General features: G+C 61.8%; 2 protein-coding genes across 7 annotated transcripts; both read left to right on the top strand.

The window, feature by feature from the left end:
* Positions 1-8,022: 8,022 nt before the first annotated feature.
* On the top strand, positions 8,023-14,166 carry PGF (placental growth factor). Of its 2 annotated transcripts, none has more exons than XM_090141390.1 (7): positions 8,023-8,240; positions 8,353-8,392; positions 8,857-9,053; positions 10,253-10,344; positions 11,562-11,591; positions 11,677-11,696; positions 12,408-14,166. In XM_090141390.1, exons 1-7 carry the CDS (start codon positions 8,175-8,177, stop codon positions 12,470-12,472), a joined length of 510 nt encoding a protein of 169 aa, XP_089997516.1. In that variant the 5' UTR covers positions 8,023-8,174; the 3' UTR covers positions 12,473-14,166. The 2 variants fall into 2 exon arrangements, with proteins under 2 accessions (XP_089997516.1, XP_031449752.2); XM_031593892.2 differs by having other exon boundaries at positions 8,036-8,240; positions 11,677-11,739; positions 12,408-14,165.
* A 480-nt stretch (positions 14,167-14,646) lies between these two features.
* On the top strand, positions 14,647-18,944 carry RPS6KL1 (ribosomal protein S6 kinase like 1). Of its 5 annotated transcripts, XM_031593887.2 has the most exons (11): positions 14,647-14,941; positions 15,024-15,148; positions 15,238-15,330; positions 15,433-15,480; positions 15,975-16,107; positions 16,360-16,551; positions 16,696-16,875; positions 17,553-17,642; positions 17,779-17,861; positions 18,105-18,200; positions 18,318-18,944. In XM_031593887.2, exons 1-11 carry the CDS (start codon positions 14,662-14,664, stop codon positions 18,426-18,428), a joined length of 1,431 nt encoding a protein of 476 aa, XP_031449747.2. In that variant the 5' UTR covers positions 14,647-14,661; the 3' UTR covers positions 18,429-18,944. The 5 variants fall into 5 exon arrangements, with proteins under 5 accessions (XP_031449747.2, XP_031449744.1, XP_031449743.1 ...); XM_031593884.2 differs by having other exon boundaries at positions 16,360-16,875; positions 17,782-17,861; XM_031593883.2 differs by having other exon boundaries at positions 16,360-16,875.
* Positions 18,945-19,076: the final 132 nt, after the last annotated feature.

Below are 19,076 nucleotides of genomic sequence, written 5' to 3'. Positions count from 1 at the left end.
TTCCGCTTCCGCCCCTCTCCCACCCCATTGGCGGACACCGCGGCGCTGCTCCCGCCCTGTAGCGGCTCGGCCAATGAGAGGCGGGCGCGGGGCCGGGGCCGGCGGCGCCCTCGTTACCCGGGAGACGGGCGACGACCCGGACTCGGGCGGCGGGGAGAGTCTGCCCGCGGCATTGACTTTGGAGCGGGCCGCGCTCGTGGCTCAGGGAGCCAAAGCAAACCGGGCGGGGAAGGGCGCAGCTCCCGGCGGCTCGGCCCTTCCCGCTGGCAGCGCCTGGATAAGGCAGGAATGCGGCTCCGTCTTGTCCGCTTCCCGGCGCGCCGCGGCACGGCGCAACCCTGCAGCGCCGCTCTGCCCCGCCGCTCTGCCGGGCCGAGGAAGCAGAGCAGGCTGCCAGCCGGACACCAGCGGCGCCTCCGGGATGTACCGAGGCCGCTCGTGCCCAGCGCCCGGGTTGCTCCGGTGTCCCCTGCTGCTCCCGCGCGCCGGGAGGCCGGCCGGATCCCCTGAGCGCCAGGCGGTCACACGCCCAGCTCTGTGCTGGGGAGGTCCGCCGCATTTCCACGCGAGGACGCCGCTGCCCCGTTGCCCCTCTGCGCAGCCGCACTGCAGCCAGGCCGCGAGCGGTGCCTGCCGCTGGGTGCCGGCATGCAGACGGCGCTCCCACGCACGCACCCTGGGAGCGGGCCAGAAAAAAATGCATTGCGTTGGAGCTTTCCTTTGTTTGTTTACTTATCTGGCTCATAAACAGAGCAGCTCTCCGAGATTAGGCAGGAGGGAGCGAGAGGAAGAGAAACCAGCCCGGGGGTTGTGACCTCCGTGTGGATGCCGGGCTGTTTACATTCCCTGCTCCGGTCCCAGGAGCTGTTGCGGGGCAGTTTCTTCTCAGCCCTTGCCAGGCTGCAGGGTTTGCGAGCTCCACGCTCACGCTGCCCGTTCCCTGCAGCACGTCCCGCCGGGCGCTGCCACCGCAGCTAGCCGAGGACAGCTGCCAGCCCGGTGTCCCTCGGGGGGCAGAGTTCTGCTTTCAGCCCGCTGCTCCGTATTTCATGAATGAAAGCCTCTGAATGGGGATTTGGGAGCGGTTAGCCTGCGGCCGCGGTAGCTGAGCCGAGCCAGAAGCTGCCTTTCTCTGGAGAACTGAAAGGCACGCACCGGGCTCTGGCTGCTTGGCAGGACCGGGAGAGAGGGACATCTGGTTGTCATGGGCCAGCAGCTGCCGCCGGGCTCCAGTGCATTGGTCTGAGCACCCAGGAGGAGTGAGAAGGAGGGAGAGGAAGTGGGGTGGCACGGTCCCAGCCAGGGCAGCCTGGGACGTGTGGAGAGCTGGGTGGAGAGCTCTTGGTGTCCTGGTATATCCAGCAACGTCTTGCTGTCTAGCAGGCTGTGGAGGTGGGGAGCTCCTTGGTGGGTCCTGGGCAGCTGTCCAGAGCAGAAGCTAAACTCTGCAACCTCTCGCTTGTGCCACAGCCAGCTGCCTCCTGCATGTCATGCCTCCTGCATGTCTCCTCTTCCCTGGCATACCCAGATGCCCCTGGGAAGACTTGGCTGCAGCGGCCTCCCAGCTGCCGTGTGAGCAATGCTGTGGGTGAAGGAGCTGAGGAGGGGATGAGCTGGCTGGCAGAGCCAGGCAGATGCACACACTTTCTGTGCCTGTGGAGGAGCTGGGGCATGGCTCATCTCATGCCCAGCACGGTGCGCTGCTCCTCAGCAGCTGAAGGTGCGCTGTGTAAGTCTGTGGATGACACAAAATTGGGAGGAGTTGTTGACTCCCTCGAGGGCAGAGAGGCCTTGCAGAGAGATCTTGAAAATTTGAAATGATCACCAACTGCATGAAGGTTAACAAGAGCGAGTGCCTGATTCTGTGCATGGGACAGAGCAGGAGGATGAGAAGCTGCAGAGCAGCCCCACAGAAGGAGCTCTGGTGGCTCGTCAGACTGCAAACTGATGATGAGCCAGCAGAGTGCCCTGATAGCCCAAAGTGCCAACTGCACCATGAGGTGTACCAGGCCCAGCACTGCCACCGGGTGAGGGAGAGGTTGTCCCGCTCTGCTCTGCACTGTGTGGACTCCGGCTGCCCAGGGCTGTGGTCATGGCCCCATGCTGCCAGAATTCAAGGGGCAATTGGACAATGCCCTGAGACAGTGTTTCAATTTTGTGTGGCCCTGTGTGGGAGCCAGGAGTTGGGCTCAGTGATCCTTGTGGGTCCTTTCAAACTCGGGGTATTCAGGATTCTTACTTAGGGGTGGCAACTGGAGACACCGCTTTCATTCTGCCTGATGTATTCTGCATTTATCTTTCCCTGGGGACTGAATGCAATCCCCTGAGTGCTGGTGCGAGGGAGGAGAAGGCAGCACAGAGGCTGGGTAGAGTCTGGGAGCACTGGAACATTGTGTGCTAGGAGGCTGTTTGGATTAGAAACTCTCTGTGGATCAAGCGGGCTGGATGAAATGCCAGGGAGGGGAATTGGAGTTTGCTGAACTCTAGTAATTGGACTCGTCTGTAACACCCGGATAAGAAAAGTGAGCTGCTCACGCTCAGCACAGATGAAGGGAAGGAGCCAGCACGCAGGAGCCAGCAGACACAGCCCAGTAGGAATAACAAGGCGGCTGTCTGCACAGCAGTGATTGCACAGGCTGGATAGGTGACATGGGGAGAAGGAATATAGGGTGACTGCTGGGTGCCAAAGGTTCTTTCGGGCATGAGTGGCAGAGGAGGAGTTCAGGACTGCCCAACACATGGAGGCAAGGGGAACACAAACCACAGCCTGAGGAGATGGGTTCCCCAGAGTGTCTCTGGTCCACATTCAAAGGAATGGCCCAGCCAGCAGCTGTGACAGTCGCAGTGGCAGACATGGCTGTGCAGCCATGGAGGCAGAACTATAATGAAACACAAGTAATTCTGTTGAAGAGCTGGGGGAGCCCAGAACGGTGCTTTCTGCGTGTTACTGGGAAGAAATTGTGTCACATAGTAAGCGGAGGAACTGGAAATGATAGGCTGAACCCAGTGCTGAGCACATGGTGAATACTTCAGCTTCCAGGAAAAGATGATAAAAACCCCAAACAAATAGCTGATGATCAAAAGCAGGTATGTGAATAGCTGAGAAACACAGCTCTGTGCGTCTGGAGGAGCACGAAGACATGGGCTGAGTCATCGGCAGTGTTAACATGCTTGAGATTCATGGCTGACTCCACAGGTACCAGGAGGTGTTCTGCTGCTCTTTGCAGATGAGCCTGGCAAAAACTGCTCCATGAAGGAGCATTTATAGGGAAGTGTGATTGAAGTGGACAGCAAGAAACAGGCGGGGTTTGCTGGGGGTGCTCTGAGTGGGGTAATAGGACCAGCTCAGTGCCTCGAGTTAGCAAATGGCTGGGTACAGCTCACTGCTCAGCAGCTCGCACACATATGCGCCAGCTTCTGCCTGGCAAAGAGCTGACAGCCCACCCTCACATCAGCATGGTGCCCATAGGCAGGCCTGGCAATGCTGACACAGTCCTTGATGCCTCAGGGAAACAAGTAGGTGGTTCCAAATCCGGTCCCGAGATCATCTCTTCTGCCAGCACGTCTGCCACTTGCTCCCTCTTTTCGGAGCCTTAAAATAGAGGCCGAGGCTGGGAAGCCACAGGGTTTTTCTAGACTTTGTTGTGGAAGCAGCCCACACTTGTGCCCCCAGTGGGCTGTGCAGGCTGGGCCGTGACCCTGGGGACAAGAGAGAGAGGCACAGGAAGCTAGCACTGCAGTGCCTCTTCTGAGCAGGGAGCCGCGCTCACCAACTTGTTACTCTGCCACCATTCCAGGTCCCTGCTTGGGATACTGGCAGCTGGAGGCTCCGGGTTCAAAGGCCAGGCTGGCCAGGAAGAGTGAGGGAAGTGTGGGAAGCCAGCTGTCAGGTAGGAAAACAAGCTCGAGAGAGGGCTGAGGTAGCGTGCTGCAGGGATGGTCAGAGGATGCTGGCCCCAGCACCACAACCAACACGTCGGGCCTTTGTAGCCAGAAAAGGCATCGGTGTCACTCAGCGCTAAGGAGAGCAAGTCAGAAAACTGGCTGGCACCATGCAGGTGGTGGCTGGGTCCCATCCCTGCTCAGAGGGCAGGCAGCAGGCTGGATGGGCCGGGGAGGAAGTGGTGCTGGGGTTTGCCGACATGCATCCCTCCAGGATGAGCTCAGGGGAGTCCCCAAGCAAACCTGGCACCACCATCGCTGCTCCAGGAAGCCGGGCCCTTCAGGGGAGACAAAGTGCGTCCTAGCTGCTTTGTGGTCACCGAGGGTCCGTGACACCAGCAGTCTGGGCTGCTTCCTGGTCACCAGCCAGCTCTGCACAGTTCCTCTGCTCACGCGCTCCTCGTGCTGCAGCTGGCTGCCGGGCTCGCTTTACTCATTGTCTGCCGCGGGTGATGCGAGCTATTCAGCGGCTGCCAGGTTTCAGGGAAAGAGAGATGAGCCACCCCTCCACCCACGCTCTGGGAAGGGCTTGGGGACGAAGCCCTGCCGATGCACACGTTCACTCCTGTTGGGGTGAGCCGAGTGCAGAGCCCACGCACGCCATCCCTGCGTCCATTGCTGCGCTGGTGCTGTGAGCAGAGGTTGGGAGCCTGCTCTGCACAATAGCAAGCCTGCTGCTCCCTCTCTCCTTATGTGTTTGCCTTCCAGAACCAGACAGGGGCTTGCCGTCACTATTATTTTGCTTTGTGTCAATATTATGACAGCTAAAAGCAGGAGAACTGCATCCACATGATAAGCAGCCAGAAGCTCTGGGCTGGGCGTGGATCACATTCGTTTGCCAGGAGAGGATGCCTGGCAGCCCCTGCCCGCAACTGGCTGTGCTGGGAGGTGGTGGGCAGAGGCACGCAGCAAGGCCAGCACGTGTGCCGCTCCTCCCTATTAGACTCACACCACCTTCATCCCAGGGCTGATGAAGCCTTCATGGTGTGTCGTGAGGGGAGATGTACACAGAAAGAGCTTTGTTCTCTAGTGGAAAGTCACCTCCAGCTCTCAATCAGCCCTGTTCTCCTGGGGGGCTGCTTCCAGACAGTGGTGGAGTGTGCAGGACGGGGGCCGCGTGGGGCTCTCAGCAGCCTGGCACAGGGGGCTGCTGCCTGGGCACAGCAACCACACACTCCATGGAGGCTCGGTCTGGGAAGCTGCTGAGGCAGCGCTTACCTGTAGGCACCCACGTATGCTTGATGCTGCGGTTCAGCTCCCTAACCTCACCCTGCTCCTGCAAACACCGTGTCCCAATGCGTCCCTGCCAGCCGGCCAGCAAGATGTGTTCTCCGTGACTTCCCCAACCGGCTGCCACGCGCTGCCCTGGTGCTGCCGTGTCACGCTGGAGCTGGGAGATGGCCAGCTGGCGTTAACCTTCCCTGCTGCTGGCATCACCTTGCCCACGGCTTCACCTCTGTGGGAATGGGGCTTGGCCTCAGTGCTGAACGAGGCTCACACTTGGCATGAGATGCTGAGCTGAGCAGTGCCTGCCACCGGCTCAGGGCCCTAGGATTTGGGTCTTGCTGTGTCAGATTGTTGCTTGCTGATGGCATCGCCCCTTAAATCTCAAGTGGGATATCAGTGAGGTGCGGCTGCGCTGTTGGGATTGCCCTCGTGGCTCTTGTGCCCCCAGTGCTCTGGGGCAGCTCTGGTTTCCCTGTAGCCAGCCCGGGGCCCAGCTCCGCAGGCAGCGTGCGTGCTGAGCCCTGCTGTTGTGCCGGCACAGGGCAGCCGTCAGGTGTCTGCGGCTTCATCTGCCCTACAGAGGCCACGGGTCCCCAGGGAGGCCAGGTCCATCCCGAGGAACCAAAATAAATAGCAGAGTTCCTGCCACGTGCAGCCGGGGCTGACTAAGGGCAGCCGCTTCCGCCTGCTTCGAGCAGCAACAACAGCCACAATGTTCAGAGTGCGCAGCACGGCCCATTTCCCCCTATTGTCAGCCTGCTGCTCGGCACACACATCCCCTGTGCACCTGGGCTGGGAGGAGAAACCACGGGGCTGCCCGCAGCCAGGCACGGGAGGCCAGACCTAGCCAAGCTCTGGGGAGTGCTGTGAGGCCCAGGTGTCCACGGGCTTCTTCCCTCGGGAGAAACACTGGCAATGCAGGGTTGCTCTGGGACGAGGCCCAAGGAGTGCAGCGTGTCACATCCCTGTGACGTGTGGCCGTGGGGGTCCCATTGCAGTGGGGTTCAGCACTGCTGGCTGAGGCTGCTCAGGCACAGCACCACACGGGGCTCTGGACTGACCCACTCAGTGGGGCCAGAAATAGCTGCAGCACAAAAATACGGAGCTGAGGTTTCCAGGGTGTTTTCTGAGGGCTCAGTAGGTGACGCAGTCGGCTTCACAGGGACATGGGGATGTTTGTTTGGGCTGTTCTCACCTGAGATGCCAAAGGTGAGATTTTACAGGGGCAAAGACTCCCATGGGGGATGTTGATCCCAGCACAGGGCTGTGGCAAGGAAGGCTCAGCGCAGTGGGGTGGAACTCTGCTAGGAGAGCAGTGAGGTGGCATGGGTTTGCAGTGACATACTGGAGACAAAGCTCTTAGCCTGTGGCTGCCACATCTGTTTCCGTGAGCCTCCAGCCAGTCACTGAGCCCAGTTCCTAAGGTCTGTGGATCTGGAGCCCCAGGGAGTTTCTGTGGCAGGTACGAGGGTGCAGTTATAAGCACTGTCCCCAAGCCCTGTCCTGTTGCCGGGCCCCTGCTGGATGCTCCCTGCTTGCAGGAGGATGTTGCTGGTCACAGGTTACTGGCGTCCAAATATTATTTTCCCAATCCTGTCTCTGCTTCGTGCTGCCTAGAAAGGGGATGCTCATCCCAGGAATGTAAACTCTGCCCGAGGCCTCTGAGGAAATAGCTTCAGGACAGGAACAGGATTGCCCTCACAGTGAAGGCCGGCCCGTCCCCCCTCCAGCCACACGGCCCCAGGGAGAGCCCTTTGCTCCGGCATCGGTGGGGCCTCGTGTCTGAAGGGTGGCCCCAGGAGACCTTCCCGCAAGGACGGGCGGGCAGCCCTGGAGGCCCCGCGTGGTGACGACCTCTGCAATAACAGCGCTCTGCCCTCGGGATGGCGGCGGCTCCTGCACATTGCAAGGGGAAGCACTCCGTTGGCCCCCACCCCAAAGCCATCCACGGGGCAGAAGGGTGCACCGGGCCCAGAGGTGCCATAGGGCAGCAGAGAGCAGCACAGGCACCACCCAGGGATGGCACCTGCTCCCGTAAGGGCAGGGGAGCTCCAACAGCTGCTGAGCACCTCTGCGGTGGCCCTGAGCAGCTGCTGTGCTGCTGAGCTCTGAGTGATGGACTGCAGCGTGCCCGGCCCCTTGGCCCCTCTTTGCGCTTATCTCCACAGCACCTCCCTGCTCGGCGCCAGCACTTTCCTCATGTGCTCAGTGGTACCAGCACACAGGGGGTCCGGCTGGAGCCTGGTGCTCACTGGCGCCTGAGCCACCACCGCCTGTACGGCCCCGTGTCTCGGGGGCAGAGCACGTGGGGCCGGGACGTGCCACGGCGGTGCAAGGATGGACCCCACACGGAGGAAGGCCGGGAGCCCCCGCAGCCCTGCTGCCCTCCAGGAAGCAAGGATACCAGGCCCGGCATGGAAACAGAGCCCATCCTTACTCAAGACCTGCAGCCCACGGGGGATCGTGTTCCCCGCTGGCATCTGCTCCCTCCCACCTCCGGCTGCCACAGCTTTCCTGGACACCGGGGCTTAAAAATAGCACAGAAAAGGCCACGGAGCTCCTCCGGTTTTAACCTCGAGGGCCCGACCGCCCCCGGCCCCCTGAACGGAGCCGCTCCGCGGCCACCGGGCTGCTTTCCGCCGGCCCGGCACCCGCCGCCCCGCGCCTCCCCGTCCTCCGCGTGCCGGAGAACCTCGGCGCCGGGCAGAACCGGGATTTGGGCCGGGATCACTCCCGGGCTCCAGCAGCGGGAAGGGGGGCGACCCGTCCGTCGCTCCGGGGACGCGCTCGTTCCCGCGTCCCCCGGGGCCGGGCACCTGCTCCTCCCCGCGGCCGGAGCGGGCCGGGGCGGGGGCCGAGGCGGGCGGGGGCGGAGCGGGACAGCGGCGGTGAAATAGGGGCGGCTGAGCGGGACGCGCTCCCATGGCCCGGCGGCGACGGAGCGGGCTGGCATGTGGGGGGCGACGGGGCGGAGGCGGTGGCACTGAGTCGGGGTCGGGGCGGCGATGCGGCTTCTCGGAGCCTTCCTGCGGCTGCTGCTGGCCGGGGCGCTGGGCGCGCCGCCCGCCCCGGTAAGAACCGGGGGGGTCGAGCGGGGAGGTCGGAGCGGGGCCGCCGCCCGGGGCCGGAGGGCGGCGGTCCCGCCGTGCCGCCACTACAACGCCCGCCTTTCCCTCCCTGCAGGCCCCGGAGGCGCGGGGGACAGCCAGCGCGGAGGCGCCCGGTGAGTCGGCAGCGGGCGTCGGTGCGGGGCAGCGGGCGGTTTCCCGGCTCCGGGCTCTTCGTCTCGCAGCCCCGCGGCCCGCGGCGGCGCCCCCGGGTCGGTGCTGCGCCGCCGAGCGATGCTACGGGACGGCGCGACGCGGCTCCGCCCCGGGGGAGCGGCACCTCCGAGCCGAAACCGGGGGAACCGGCGGGGAAGCGGGCGGCAGCTCACCTGGACCCGGGGCTGTGCCCCTGCTCCCTGCCGGCCGGCAGCGAGGCCGCCGGGGGTGCGGAGCCGGCAGGCGGGGACGGAGCCCCGGGGCGACGGGTGGCTGCCCGAGGTCCGCAGCAGCGCAGCGGCAGACTTTTTGGGGGCACCGGGGGATCCTCCGCATCCCGCTCTGCGATGGGGACAGCGCTGCAGGGCTCGGCTGGGGACCCTCTTCCCCGGGGCACCCCTTAGAGCCCCACGGTCTCTTGCAGTCCTAACCTTTAAGGAGATCTGGAACCGTAGCTTCTGCCGGCCTCGGGAGCAGCTGGTGGATATCATAACCGAGTTCCCCAACGAGGTGGAGTACATCTTCAGGCCTTCCTGCGTCTCCTTGCAGCGCTGCGGGGGCTGCTGCGGTGATGAGGGGCTCCGCTGCGTCCCCGTGCAGACCAGCACGGTCACCGTGCAGGTGAGCACTGCCCCGTGGGACCGGGATGGCGGTGGGCTCCTGGAAAGCTTTGCGCTCGCGGCCTCCCATCCTCACGGCGCTGTAGGGGACCCGGACAAGTGCCCAGCCAGAGGGGTACCTACGCCTGTTCTGTGCGCTCGTCCGGGAGGTCGGGTGAGACCTCTGGTGGCACAGAGCTCTCTCTCCCCTTCCTTGCGCTCTCCTCAGTGCGCGGTCCATAACAAGAGCTGCTGCCACCAACTTTCTGCGTCCCTGTGGGGCTGGGGTTTCCCTGCGGCTTGCGATCTTGCCAGCGGGGATGGCTGGGAAGTGCCAGCAGCGTGGCAGCTCCCGTGTGCCAGGAGACGCACACAGCTTGCTGGCAGCAGACGTGGGATGGGCAGGGTGAGCACAAGGGGCCATGGTTGTTTCATGGTGAGCGGGGCGGCTCGCGTCCTCGCTCTGCGCTGCCGGTAGTCGGTGTGCTGCTGCCCTGCTGTGGGTGAGGGACTGGAGAGCCTGCAGAGATTGAAAGCACATCGGAAGTCAGGAGGGGAGCTACCAAAACAATATTAAAAAAAAAAAAAAATTAAAAACTCTTAATTAGAGCAAAAGTTTGAAACAAATAAGAGGTGGGGACTTGTGCCCTTCCTGGGCTCCCCGGCACAGGAGGCATCTGGCTGCAGTGCATAGGGTCAGTGTGGGTCACAGCACGGTTGAAACTTTCCCAGAGAAGCCCCTGGGTGTGTGGGTTGCTCCCCTGGCTGCTCTGCAGGCTGACATGCGGCAGGGCAAATCCTGTACCCCCAGGACAGGAGGCACCATTGTCTGGGCTGTGGCCCGGTGTGGTGGGAGGAGTGGCAGCAGAGGGAACGGTCTGGAAAACTGGGTTGGAAGAGATATCCTTCAGAGAAGGAAGATGTGCAAAGCAGTCAAATGTGAAAAGTCTTTGTAAAGGCAGAGACAGAATATCTGTTCTAAAGCTGAGAAATCCCAACAGGAGACTTAATGCAGCCTTGAAGGCACAAGGAGGTGTTAGAGAGCTTCCAGAGCCACAGCCCAGCTGGGGCTGCTGCCTATGGAGGCAGAGGCCCTAGTGCTGAGGAGTGGCCCTGCCCTGTGCCTGGACGAGGGCTGGGGTGGTCATTGTCCTGCACTGAGTGGAGGTGGAGAAACGGTGCCTCGACTGTGGGCTGGGAAGTAACCTTTGTTCCTTTCAGCTTGTGAAGATAAAGCCCAACGGGGAGGCACCCTACATGGAGGCACCCTACGTGGAGATGTCGTTCACCGAGCACAAGCAGTGCGAGTGCAGGTAGGGCTCACTCTGCTGCTGAGGCCCTGCCAGCCCACCTGCCACCCCTCCATGGGGCAAGGGGACATGCTGGGGCCTTTCCCATCTCAGCTATGCTCAGATATGGGTTTTGCTGGAGCTCACGGTCCCAAGCTGTATTGTGTCTCTGCAGCATGTTTCCTGCAGCCCAGAGGTGTGGTGTGCTCCAGTCGGGCACTGAGCACTTGGTGATTTGGGGTGCCTGTGCCCCCATCCCCTCACCTGCCTTGGCACAGTCCTGTGTGCTGCTCTGGGCACAGGGTAAGGCAACTCTGGAGCAGCGCACCCAAGCCTTGGGAGGATGCTCTGTGACTTGGCACAAATGAGTGTAACCGTAGGCCAAAAGGCTGGGCCTTGCATCTCCCTTTCAGGCAGGCTCCCTGATCTGAGGATAGGGATTTAGGGTTTACATCTGAGCTTAAATGCATGGTGCCAATCTGGCAAGGTCATGTAGCACTGACCTGGGACAGATGCTCATCACTGCCTGTCAGCCTGGCACAAAGTTAACTGCAGTAGGTCACTGCCCTTTGGTCTCAGCAGTGGAGTGTTGCAAAAAATGGGAAGCATGTCCTGCTGGGCAGCACGAGCCTTGTCCAGAAGAGCATAAGGATCCCGTGCCAAGTATTCCCCCACAGCGGTGCAGGCGGTGATGTTGGAGCAGGCCCAGGGGCTGTCCTGCTCCATGCTGGCTCTGGAGCTGTCTCTCAGTGGATGCGTAAGGAGCGGGAAGAGGCACGTGTGCGACTTCCCCCTACTTCCAGCTGTGTTCCGTGAGGGAATTTCCTGAGCCTGTTGTGGTTTCCCTACATGGGGTGATTCCTGGGGCAGCACTCACAAGTGTGCATTCTGGCTTCAGGTCTGTCTTGCACCTGCACAGCCTTTTGTCTTCTCATCAAGCACCCTTCAGCACTTTTACATTGCTCCCCTTGTTAAGTTCAGTTTAAATGCAGTGAATGGAGCCTAACCATGGCTTATACTGGGGATGCTTGAGCCACGGATGCTGTGGCTGGTGTCAGCCAACCACTGCTGAAGCCCAGGAGTGTCACTGAGTCTGCTGTCCCTCTGTCTACTGTAGTCAGTGAGGGGCTGAAAAGTGGGCAGGAGTTATTGAGTCTGTTTTAAGGATGCTAGGGTGCTTTGGCAGCTCCTCGGCAGCTCCCAGCTGGCACTGCCCCCTAACCACCCTGCTCTCCCCGCAGGCCGCGGCAGGACCTGGCGAGGCCGGGCAGGTAAGTGGCATTGGGGCGCGCCGCTGCTGGGGCTGCGGGCTCAGTGCCCACACGTCAGCCTCTCTTTGCTGCTTTGCTTTTGAAGGAGGAGACTCAAGGGCCGAGGTAAGAGAAGACAAGACAAGAAGAGACGTAAAGACTGCGAGCTGTAAGTGAGCAGGGCAGGCGTGGGTGGTGCCTTCTGGGTTCGCTTCTTGGCAAGGATCAGCTGCGGTCAGGTGTTAGGTCTGGTGCTGTGAGTAGAGTGAAACAAATGCAGGAAGGAGCAGGACAGCGGGGACAGCGTGGGGCTGGGAGATTGGACACCCACCAATCCATGTACAGCAGGCCTCTGGCAGGGATGCTTGAAGCTGGCTGGTCCCACTCAGGGTGGGGATGGGTGGATGGAGCATGAATTTGTTGCATATGGCTATATTGCCTGCACAGACCATGCTGAGTTCTTGATCCATGAATTTCCAGTTCTAGCCTCATCCTGCTGCCAGCCGTGTCCTTACTGCAGTCCTTGGCCAGCTGCTGTTTGGGTTACTCCTGTCCTTACCCTCGCTGTGTCCTGCTGACTCTTGCAAACAGCCTGCTGGGGCTGCAGAGCAGGCACTCTGCTGCTGTTTATACCCCTCTCTGTCTGAAGTGTGCTGCTCAGTGCTCTGCCAGCACCTCCAGCTCCACACCCCTCTCCTTGCCATGAAGCCCCAGATCTCATGGTCTCTTCCCTCAGTTTGGTGTTGGGGCTGGGCACAGGGAGGGCTGAGGGGCAAGAGGTGATTCTGGTACTGCAGAGCCCAGTGGTTCTCACACTGTTCTGTGCTCCCCTTGCAGATGTGGCACACCACGCAGGTAGCCTCCGCTCTGCCCCTGGCCTCGCTCCTGCCTCCGGAGCTTGAGCCTATGGCACTTCTGCCCAGTGTGGGGATGTGTGGTGCTGAGCCCCGTGGAATGACAGTGCTGGGGAGCAGGACTGAGGCAGGAAGGAGCCGACAAGATTCATTCTTGGCCTGGGTGGAAGCATATCCTGGAGCCAAGCACTCTGTTGCCCCATCTGCACTGGTTGCAGCAGGACTAAAGAACCCAGAAGGGAGGATGAGAAGCCGGAGCTGCAAACTGGTGCTGGAGGGCATCCTGGGGCTGAGAGGAACAGAGCTGTGGACATGCTGCTGAGTGCAATGTGGAATGGGAGTGAGCAGGGCTGGAACCACAGAACTATTGTGTCCTACAGGCAGAGGGGAGGGAGCACAGCTGGGATGGGTCCCAATCTGGGCAAGGTGCAGCCCAGAAGGGTGTCTGTGGGGGAGGGGAGCTTGGCAAGCCCTTCTGGTAGGCATAGGGAGGAACTGTGGTGCTGAAGACCCTTCCTGTACCCACAGCCACATCCCAGCCATGCCCTTCTGAATAAAAGCTGGGGGTGGACTCAAGAGCTGGGTGGGTGAGCGCTCCTCTCTTTACAGCAGCTGGAGGGCCCTTCCCAGCCAGTGCCCAGACTGGAGGCAGGCTGGTGGTCCCAGCTCTTGCGGCACTCATCCCATTCCTGGTGTGGTCCTGCACTGACTCCCTCTGCTTTGTTGAGGTCTGGTCCCATCTAGCTGTCCTTTGGCCCTGGTGGGGCTGATGCTGGGGGCAAACTGCCCAGGGGCTTTCCTATCCAGGAAATGTCCTCCATTCAGCTGGCACAGTGGCACTGCCCGTTACTGGGAACACACTGGGATGGGCAGGGGACTGTCGTCCCCAATCTGGGGAGCTACAGGCACTCATTTTCTGTTTGCCCCAGTAGTGAAGAAAGGGCTGGGGGCTCCTCGCTGGGGCCATGATGGCACTGCAGCTCAGCCAGGCCCACAGACAGCCCACACCCTGGTTTCTGCTCACCTCAACCACTGCCCCTGGGCCTCCTCCATTCCACTACCAGTCTTGGATCTGGCTGCTACGTGCGTTCTGTGCTCTTCTGTACCCTTCAGTGGCACACAGACCTAAGGACAAAACGGGAAACCGATGGCACAGAGGTTCCTAGGTTCAGTCCTGCATTCAACGACCCTCTTCATGAGTGTGGGGCCAGCTCTGGAGCTCGCTCAGCTTCTGGTAGCCTCTAACCAGCCACAGCTGGGGTGTATTTCTGCAGACCTGAAGCAGCTGTGTGATGGCTCAGCTGCTGCCCTCAGTTGAGGAGAGATATGGTTTATCCTGTGCTGGGAGGTCAGAGAGGGTTGCAGCATGGATGGGGGGTCTGGGGCAGCCTTCCCAGGTCTGATAGTGTTAGGTGGGGGTCCTGGTGTGGGCAGCTTGCTGTGCTGCGTGCCCCTTCAGCAGGGCCAGAGGTGCTGCGAGCAGCAGGAGCCAGGGGCAGTGCTGAGGGATGGCCCTGATGGCCTTACGTTGTTTGTAACAGTAAAACTTTCACCGTGGTAGTATTATGACCTCTGAGAAGGAAACTATGTAAAACAAGACTTTTAATTAATTTAAAAGCCTGTCAGGCATGGTTATTGGGGTTAAAAACCCGAAGCCCCGCAACACGTGCAACAGCCTCGCGTTTCCCGGTGAGGAGGCCGGGTGCCCAGCTCGCCTATCCCGAAGCCGTGCCTTACCCCTGCGGGTGTGGCGGGGCCGGGCCGTGAGCGCTGCAGCCGGCGAGGCCCTGGGAGAGCAGCGGGACCCCGCGGCGCTATCGGTGCCTCTGGCTCGTGGAGGATCCCGGTGCCGCGGAGCAAAGGTTTGTTTAAGGAGGCCTGTAGGGCCGGGCTGCGGCGGGAGGGTCGGCGGGGACGGGGCGTCGGCTGGGAGCGGGCTGCGGCGGGGCTACACGGCTGCGTGCTGTGGGGCGTAGCCGCTGCGGCGACAGCCGTCCCGGCGTGCCGGGAAGCTCCCCGCATCCCCCGGAGCCGCGCACGATCCTTCTGCGGGTCGACAGCGGCAGCCTCCGGAGCTCTGGGGCTTCCACCGGCTCCCGGGTTGCCGCCGAGGACCCCCGGACTCCAGCGCTGCGGAGCTCCGCGCGCACCCGCCCCGCCGTGTAACGGTGGGAGCCCGCCACGCGCCCCGCGCCCACGCGCGCGTTCCCGCGCCGCGATGATCTCACCCGCGGCCAATGGGCGGGCGGGGCCGCCGCCGGGCGCGCTCCTGCCGAACGCCGATCCCGAGGCGGCCGCGCGCAGCCCCGGCGGGGCGGGGCGGGGGGCAGGAGGATGCCCGAGCCCCGAGCCGCGGCCCCGCGCCCCCGGACCCCATGAGCCGGCCGGGCCGGGACTACCTGGTAGAGGCGGCGCGGCAGCTGCGGCTGGCGCTGGAGCGGGACGTCAGCGAGGACTACGAGGAGGCCTTCAACCACTACCAGAACGGCGTGGACGTGCTGCTGCGCGGCGTGCAGGGTGCGGGGGGGAGGGGATGCGGTGCGGGGTCCGGAGGGTCCGGGCGGGGCCGCCGCCCCCTCACGCCGCCCTCCGCCCTCAGTGGAACCCAACCGGGAGCGGCGCGAGGCCGTGAAGCGGAAGATCACGCAGTACCTGCGGCGCGCCGAGGAGATCTTCACCTGCCACCTGCAGCGGGCGCTGGGCGACGGCAGCCCCGGCGGCACGGTGAGCCGCGAGCGGGGGCCGCGCGCTCGTCCCCGGCCGGGTGACGCGTGGTGGGGGGGGTCCCTCACGCCAGCTCTCCCCGCCCGCAGGGGTACAGCAGCCTCCGCCTGCGGCCCGTCAGGACGCTGCGCTCGGCGGTGGACAACCTGCGGCGGTGCCGGGTGCTGGCGCTCATCGACAAGGTGCGGCCGGAGCGCGAGCGGGGGCGCGGGGGGCCCGGTTCGCCCGCGCGGTCTGGGTGCGAGCGGCCACCGCGTCTGATCGGTGCCGCGCGCCGCCCGCAGGTGCAGGTGGTGCAGGACCCGGCAACCGGCAGGACCTTCGTCCTGAAGGTGGGTAACGGCTCCGGGCGTCCTCCGCCTCCGTCCCGTGGTGCCCGGGGGCGGGGTCCTGCCGCGCGTAGGGCCGAGCTGTCCGACGGTGCTCCTCAGCTCCTTTGTCGTGCGGCTCGGCGAAGAGCGGCTCGAGGAGCCTCCTCTGGAGCCTTCCCGATCTGCGGTCGTCCGCTCGCCCCTCTCAGCCGCCTCCTGTGAGGAGGGAGGAGGTTCTCTGCATCCGTTTGCTTCTCCGCTGGGCCTCAGGCAGCTCAGGCAGCTCAGGCCCAGCCTCGCGTTCTGCCCTAAAAGCAGCGGTGGGTCACTCGCACGGTGTGCCCAGTGCAGGTGGTGGGCACATCCAGCACCCTTGGAACACAGTAGTGCCCTATAAATAAAGGACTTCAGCACGCTGCCACAGCCCTCTCGGCTGGGTCCTGTCCTGCCAGAGCCTGGGAAGCTCACACCCTTCCACCCCGTAACCCCCAGTGACCTGTACTGTACCTCCTCAGAGCCTCCCCAAGTCCTTTGTGGAGACCCGCGCGCGCCAGACCATCATCCCACATGGCGTGCCCTTTATGGTGAAGCTGCTGTGCTACTACGCGAGTGAGGACTCCATCTTCTTGCACCTGGAGCACGTGCAGGGTGAGTACAGCGCTGCCTCCTGCTTCTTCCCCGGCCTTAATGCATCAGCTGCGTCTCCGTGGGTTAGGCCTGCCTTATCTGCTGGCACAGCCCTTCTCAGAAGGACGTATGGTTAGAGATGAAGAGGTTACGCAATGGGTTTGAGATCAGACCAAAGAGAGGGGATGGCAGATGGGGAGATGATAGGCAGGGTGCGTGGTGTGGTACCTGTCTTGCTTTGTGCCCCATCACTGCTTCTTTTCTGCTTTCCAGGGGAGACACTGTGGTCCCACCTGCGTGCCAAGTACCAGTCTCAGCAGGGCCCTTCCCCCAGCTCCGGTTCCCTGTGTACCACAGTTCCCCCAGCTCTGCAGGGCCATGGGGGAGAGAACAGCGAGGACAGCGCCCAAGGGAGCAGCCAGGGCTCCTCCAACCAAGCTGCATTCACTCCCAGCCCCAGCCTCTGTGAGCAGGGTCTGGTCTTCCACATCCAGAACTCTGTGACCGCTGGCGAGGCCAAGGGCTGCATGTTGGCAAGAACAGCTCCCCAACATGAGCCCAGGGCCCTCAGTGGCCAGACTGCCAGTCTGACCCGTGGTCGTGCTACAGCCCCATCGGGACTCTGCAGGGCTCCGGCCTCTTGGGGACATGGCCGCACAGCCTGGGCTGTGAAGGAGGAGCAGGTGCAGATGTGGGCAGCAGAAATCCTCTTGGCCTTAGAGGGGCTTCACCAACAGGGCGTGTTGTGCCGGGACCTCAATCCCAGGAACCTGCTGCTGGATACAGCTGGTAGGTGGAGGCTGGCCGCTGGGGTGGAAGATGGCTGCTCACCCAATTGCCAGGAATCTCGGGCTTCCTGAGCCTGTTGTGGTGGGAAGATGGGGAGGTTTGGCTGTGTCTGAGCATGAAAGCGTGATCTGAGATTTCCAAGAGGTTATTACGAGAGGTGTCTCTGAAGGGAACATTGCCACAGTAATATGCTGCTTCTGCTCCTGTGTGGACCCGCCTGCCTGGGAAATCCTGGCACAGGGAAGCTGAGAGCAGCTGAGCAGTATTTGAGGTTGATAGAACTGCCCTTTTACCCAGGTTGTACTTGTACCCCTGGGGTATCCTTGAGCCTGCCAATTGCTTCAAGCCGTGGGTACCTCCCTGGGCAGCTGGAAAAGTTTGAGGCAAATTGAAGAGCCACAAAATGCTTAGGAACAAAAATCAGAACTTTGCAAGAGGAAAGTCAGCCTTCTTCCTCTGCTGAGCTCCTCACTGCTGCCTGCACTGAGGTCTATGGACTGGCCCCCATCTAAGCAGCCTGCTCTCAGCAGCAGAAGCTCAGTGCCCCTGCACTCAGGGCACAGCAGAAGCCATGTGTCCCAGCTGTCCCCACTAAGGGCTTATTGCCAGCTGAGTGGCTGGGCCTTGACTTTGTGCTCTGCCAGTTTTGTCTTAACCTCTTTGGTGCTGGCCTTCAGGTCACGTCCGTCTCACCTTCTTTGGCCAGTGGACAGAGGTAGAGCCACAGTGCTGCAGCCAAGCACTGGAGCAGCTGTACAGTGCCCCAGGTAAAGCTCACATCCTCTGCCCAGTGCCTCTGATCGGGGGGAAGGCCTGCGTGCCTGCATGTATCAGCCTCAGGGTTGCTGCCCAGGCCCAGGCTCTTCACTGCCAGCCCAAATCCCTCACTGGCTCTTTCTGCAGAAGTGGGGGGCATCGCAGAGCCCACTGAAGCAGCGGACTGCTGGAGCTTTGGGTCATTGCTGTACGAGCTGCTGACTGGAGTGGTAAGAAGCAGTGGGGCTGTGCAGCACTGGGATGGGGGCACAGAGGGGACACAACAGTGCAAGAACTCCTGTCCAGGAAGAGGCTGCAGTGTTCCAGGAGTGTGGTTCCTAGTACCCTGTGAGCTGAGAGCCTTGGATTTTAACCTGCCTTGCTGGGATGCGGGTGGGTGGTGCTGAAGGCTCAGCAGGGTGTTACTGCTCTGATCAGTGCTGCTGCTCATTGTCACCCTCTGCCTCCTACAGCCACTATTCCAAAGCCATCCAACAGGGATTTACCCTCACACACAGCTGCTTCTGCCTGAGGGTCTCAGCCTGGCAGCTACATCACTACTCACTCAGGTAAAGGCTGAAGAGCACAGGGAGGGGGGACTAGGCCCAAGGCTGGCCCAAGTCAAGCCTAGGCAGCTTTACCAGTGCACCCATCTTTCCCAACTAATCTCCTATGTTTCTCTGCAGCTCCTGCAGCACAACCCCAAACAGCGTTTGGGAGCAGGAGGAGGTGGAATCGCCAAGCTCAAGTCCCACTCTTTCTTCAGCACCATCCCCTGGAGCAAGCTGGTGGGCTAAGCAGGGGAGCTTGAGGGGCTGCGTCCTCCCCAAAGCCTGTGAACCCACTTGGCACCTCTGCCTGCAGTGGGGGGAGGTCTGCTTGTAAAGGGGGAGGGCAGCCACAAATCTTCTGTTGCTGCCTACGCTTGCTAGCATCTTCAAGGGGAGGGAGGCTGAGGGTTCTTCCATTAGGACCCCCCTGCTTGGGATGGAGTCTATCCCCTAAACCTCCTCTGTACCATCCTTTTCGGCTGCTGAGGAGAGGCCATGGCCCACTGCTTACTGTGCTGTGGGGTCTCTTCCCTCTGGTTTTATTTCTGCTGCTACTGCAGTTGAAGTCCCTGTTATTTTTTGTGGCTTCCAGTTGTGTCTCCTCTGGACTCTGCTGGCTGGTGCCTGAGCCTGCGCTCTGTGCCATTCACCAGCTGCATGTGTGTGGTAATGCCTGCTGCAGGTCAGGGGTGGGATGGAGCCCCTGGCTCTTCTACTCCCAGCTCTGTGAAAAGAATAAACCACATGTGACTGCTTGCAGAAGTGTCCTTCTGTTTCTGAGTCAGCACTCAGACTGTTCTATGATTTTATGATGACTGATGAGAATTAGCATAGCTTGATTTGTTGAGAATCACAGTACCTCTAGGCCAAAGGAGTATCTAGCATCGTCAGTAG

Source organism: Phasianus colchicus, chromosome 5 (assembly GCF_987193195.1).
Source record: "Phasianus colchicus chromosome 5, bPhaCol1.hap1.1, whole genome shotgun sequence".
Taxonomy (NCBI): Eukaryota; Metazoa; Chordata; class Aves; order Galliformes; family Phasianidae; genus Phasianus; species Phasianus colchicus.
Note: the sequence above shows the minus strand (reverse complement) of the source record. Positions and strands in the feature narration are given on the sequence as shown.

Bases quoted from the DNA above. Each gene is read 5' to 3' on its own strand.
- PGF (XM_090141390.1), top strand. From the start codon at position 8,175: ATGCGGCTTCTCGGAGCCTTCCTGCGGCTGCTGCTGGCCGGGGCGCTG. The intron at 11,592-11,676 runs GTAAGTGGCATT...TTGCTTTTGAAG, and splicing joins GACCTGGCGAGGCCGGGCAG to GAGGAGACTCAAGGGCCGAG. The intron at 11,697-12,407 runs GTAAGAGAAGAC...CTCCCCTTGCAG, and splicing joins GAGGAGACTCAAGGGCCGAG to ATGTGGCACACCACGCAGGT.
- RPS6KL1 (XM_031593883.2), top strand. From the start codon at position 14,662: ATGGGCGGGCGGGGCCGCCGCCGGGCGCGCTCCTGCCGAACGCCGATC. The intron at 14,942-15,023 runs GTGCGGGGGGGA...CTCCGCCCTCAG, and splicing joins GCTGCTGCGCGGCGTGCAGG to TGGAACCCAACCGGGAGCGG. The intron at 15,149-15,237 runs GTGAGCCGCGAG...CCCCGCCCGCAG, and splicing joins ACGGCAGCCCCGGCGGCACG to GGGTACAGCAGCCTCCGCCT.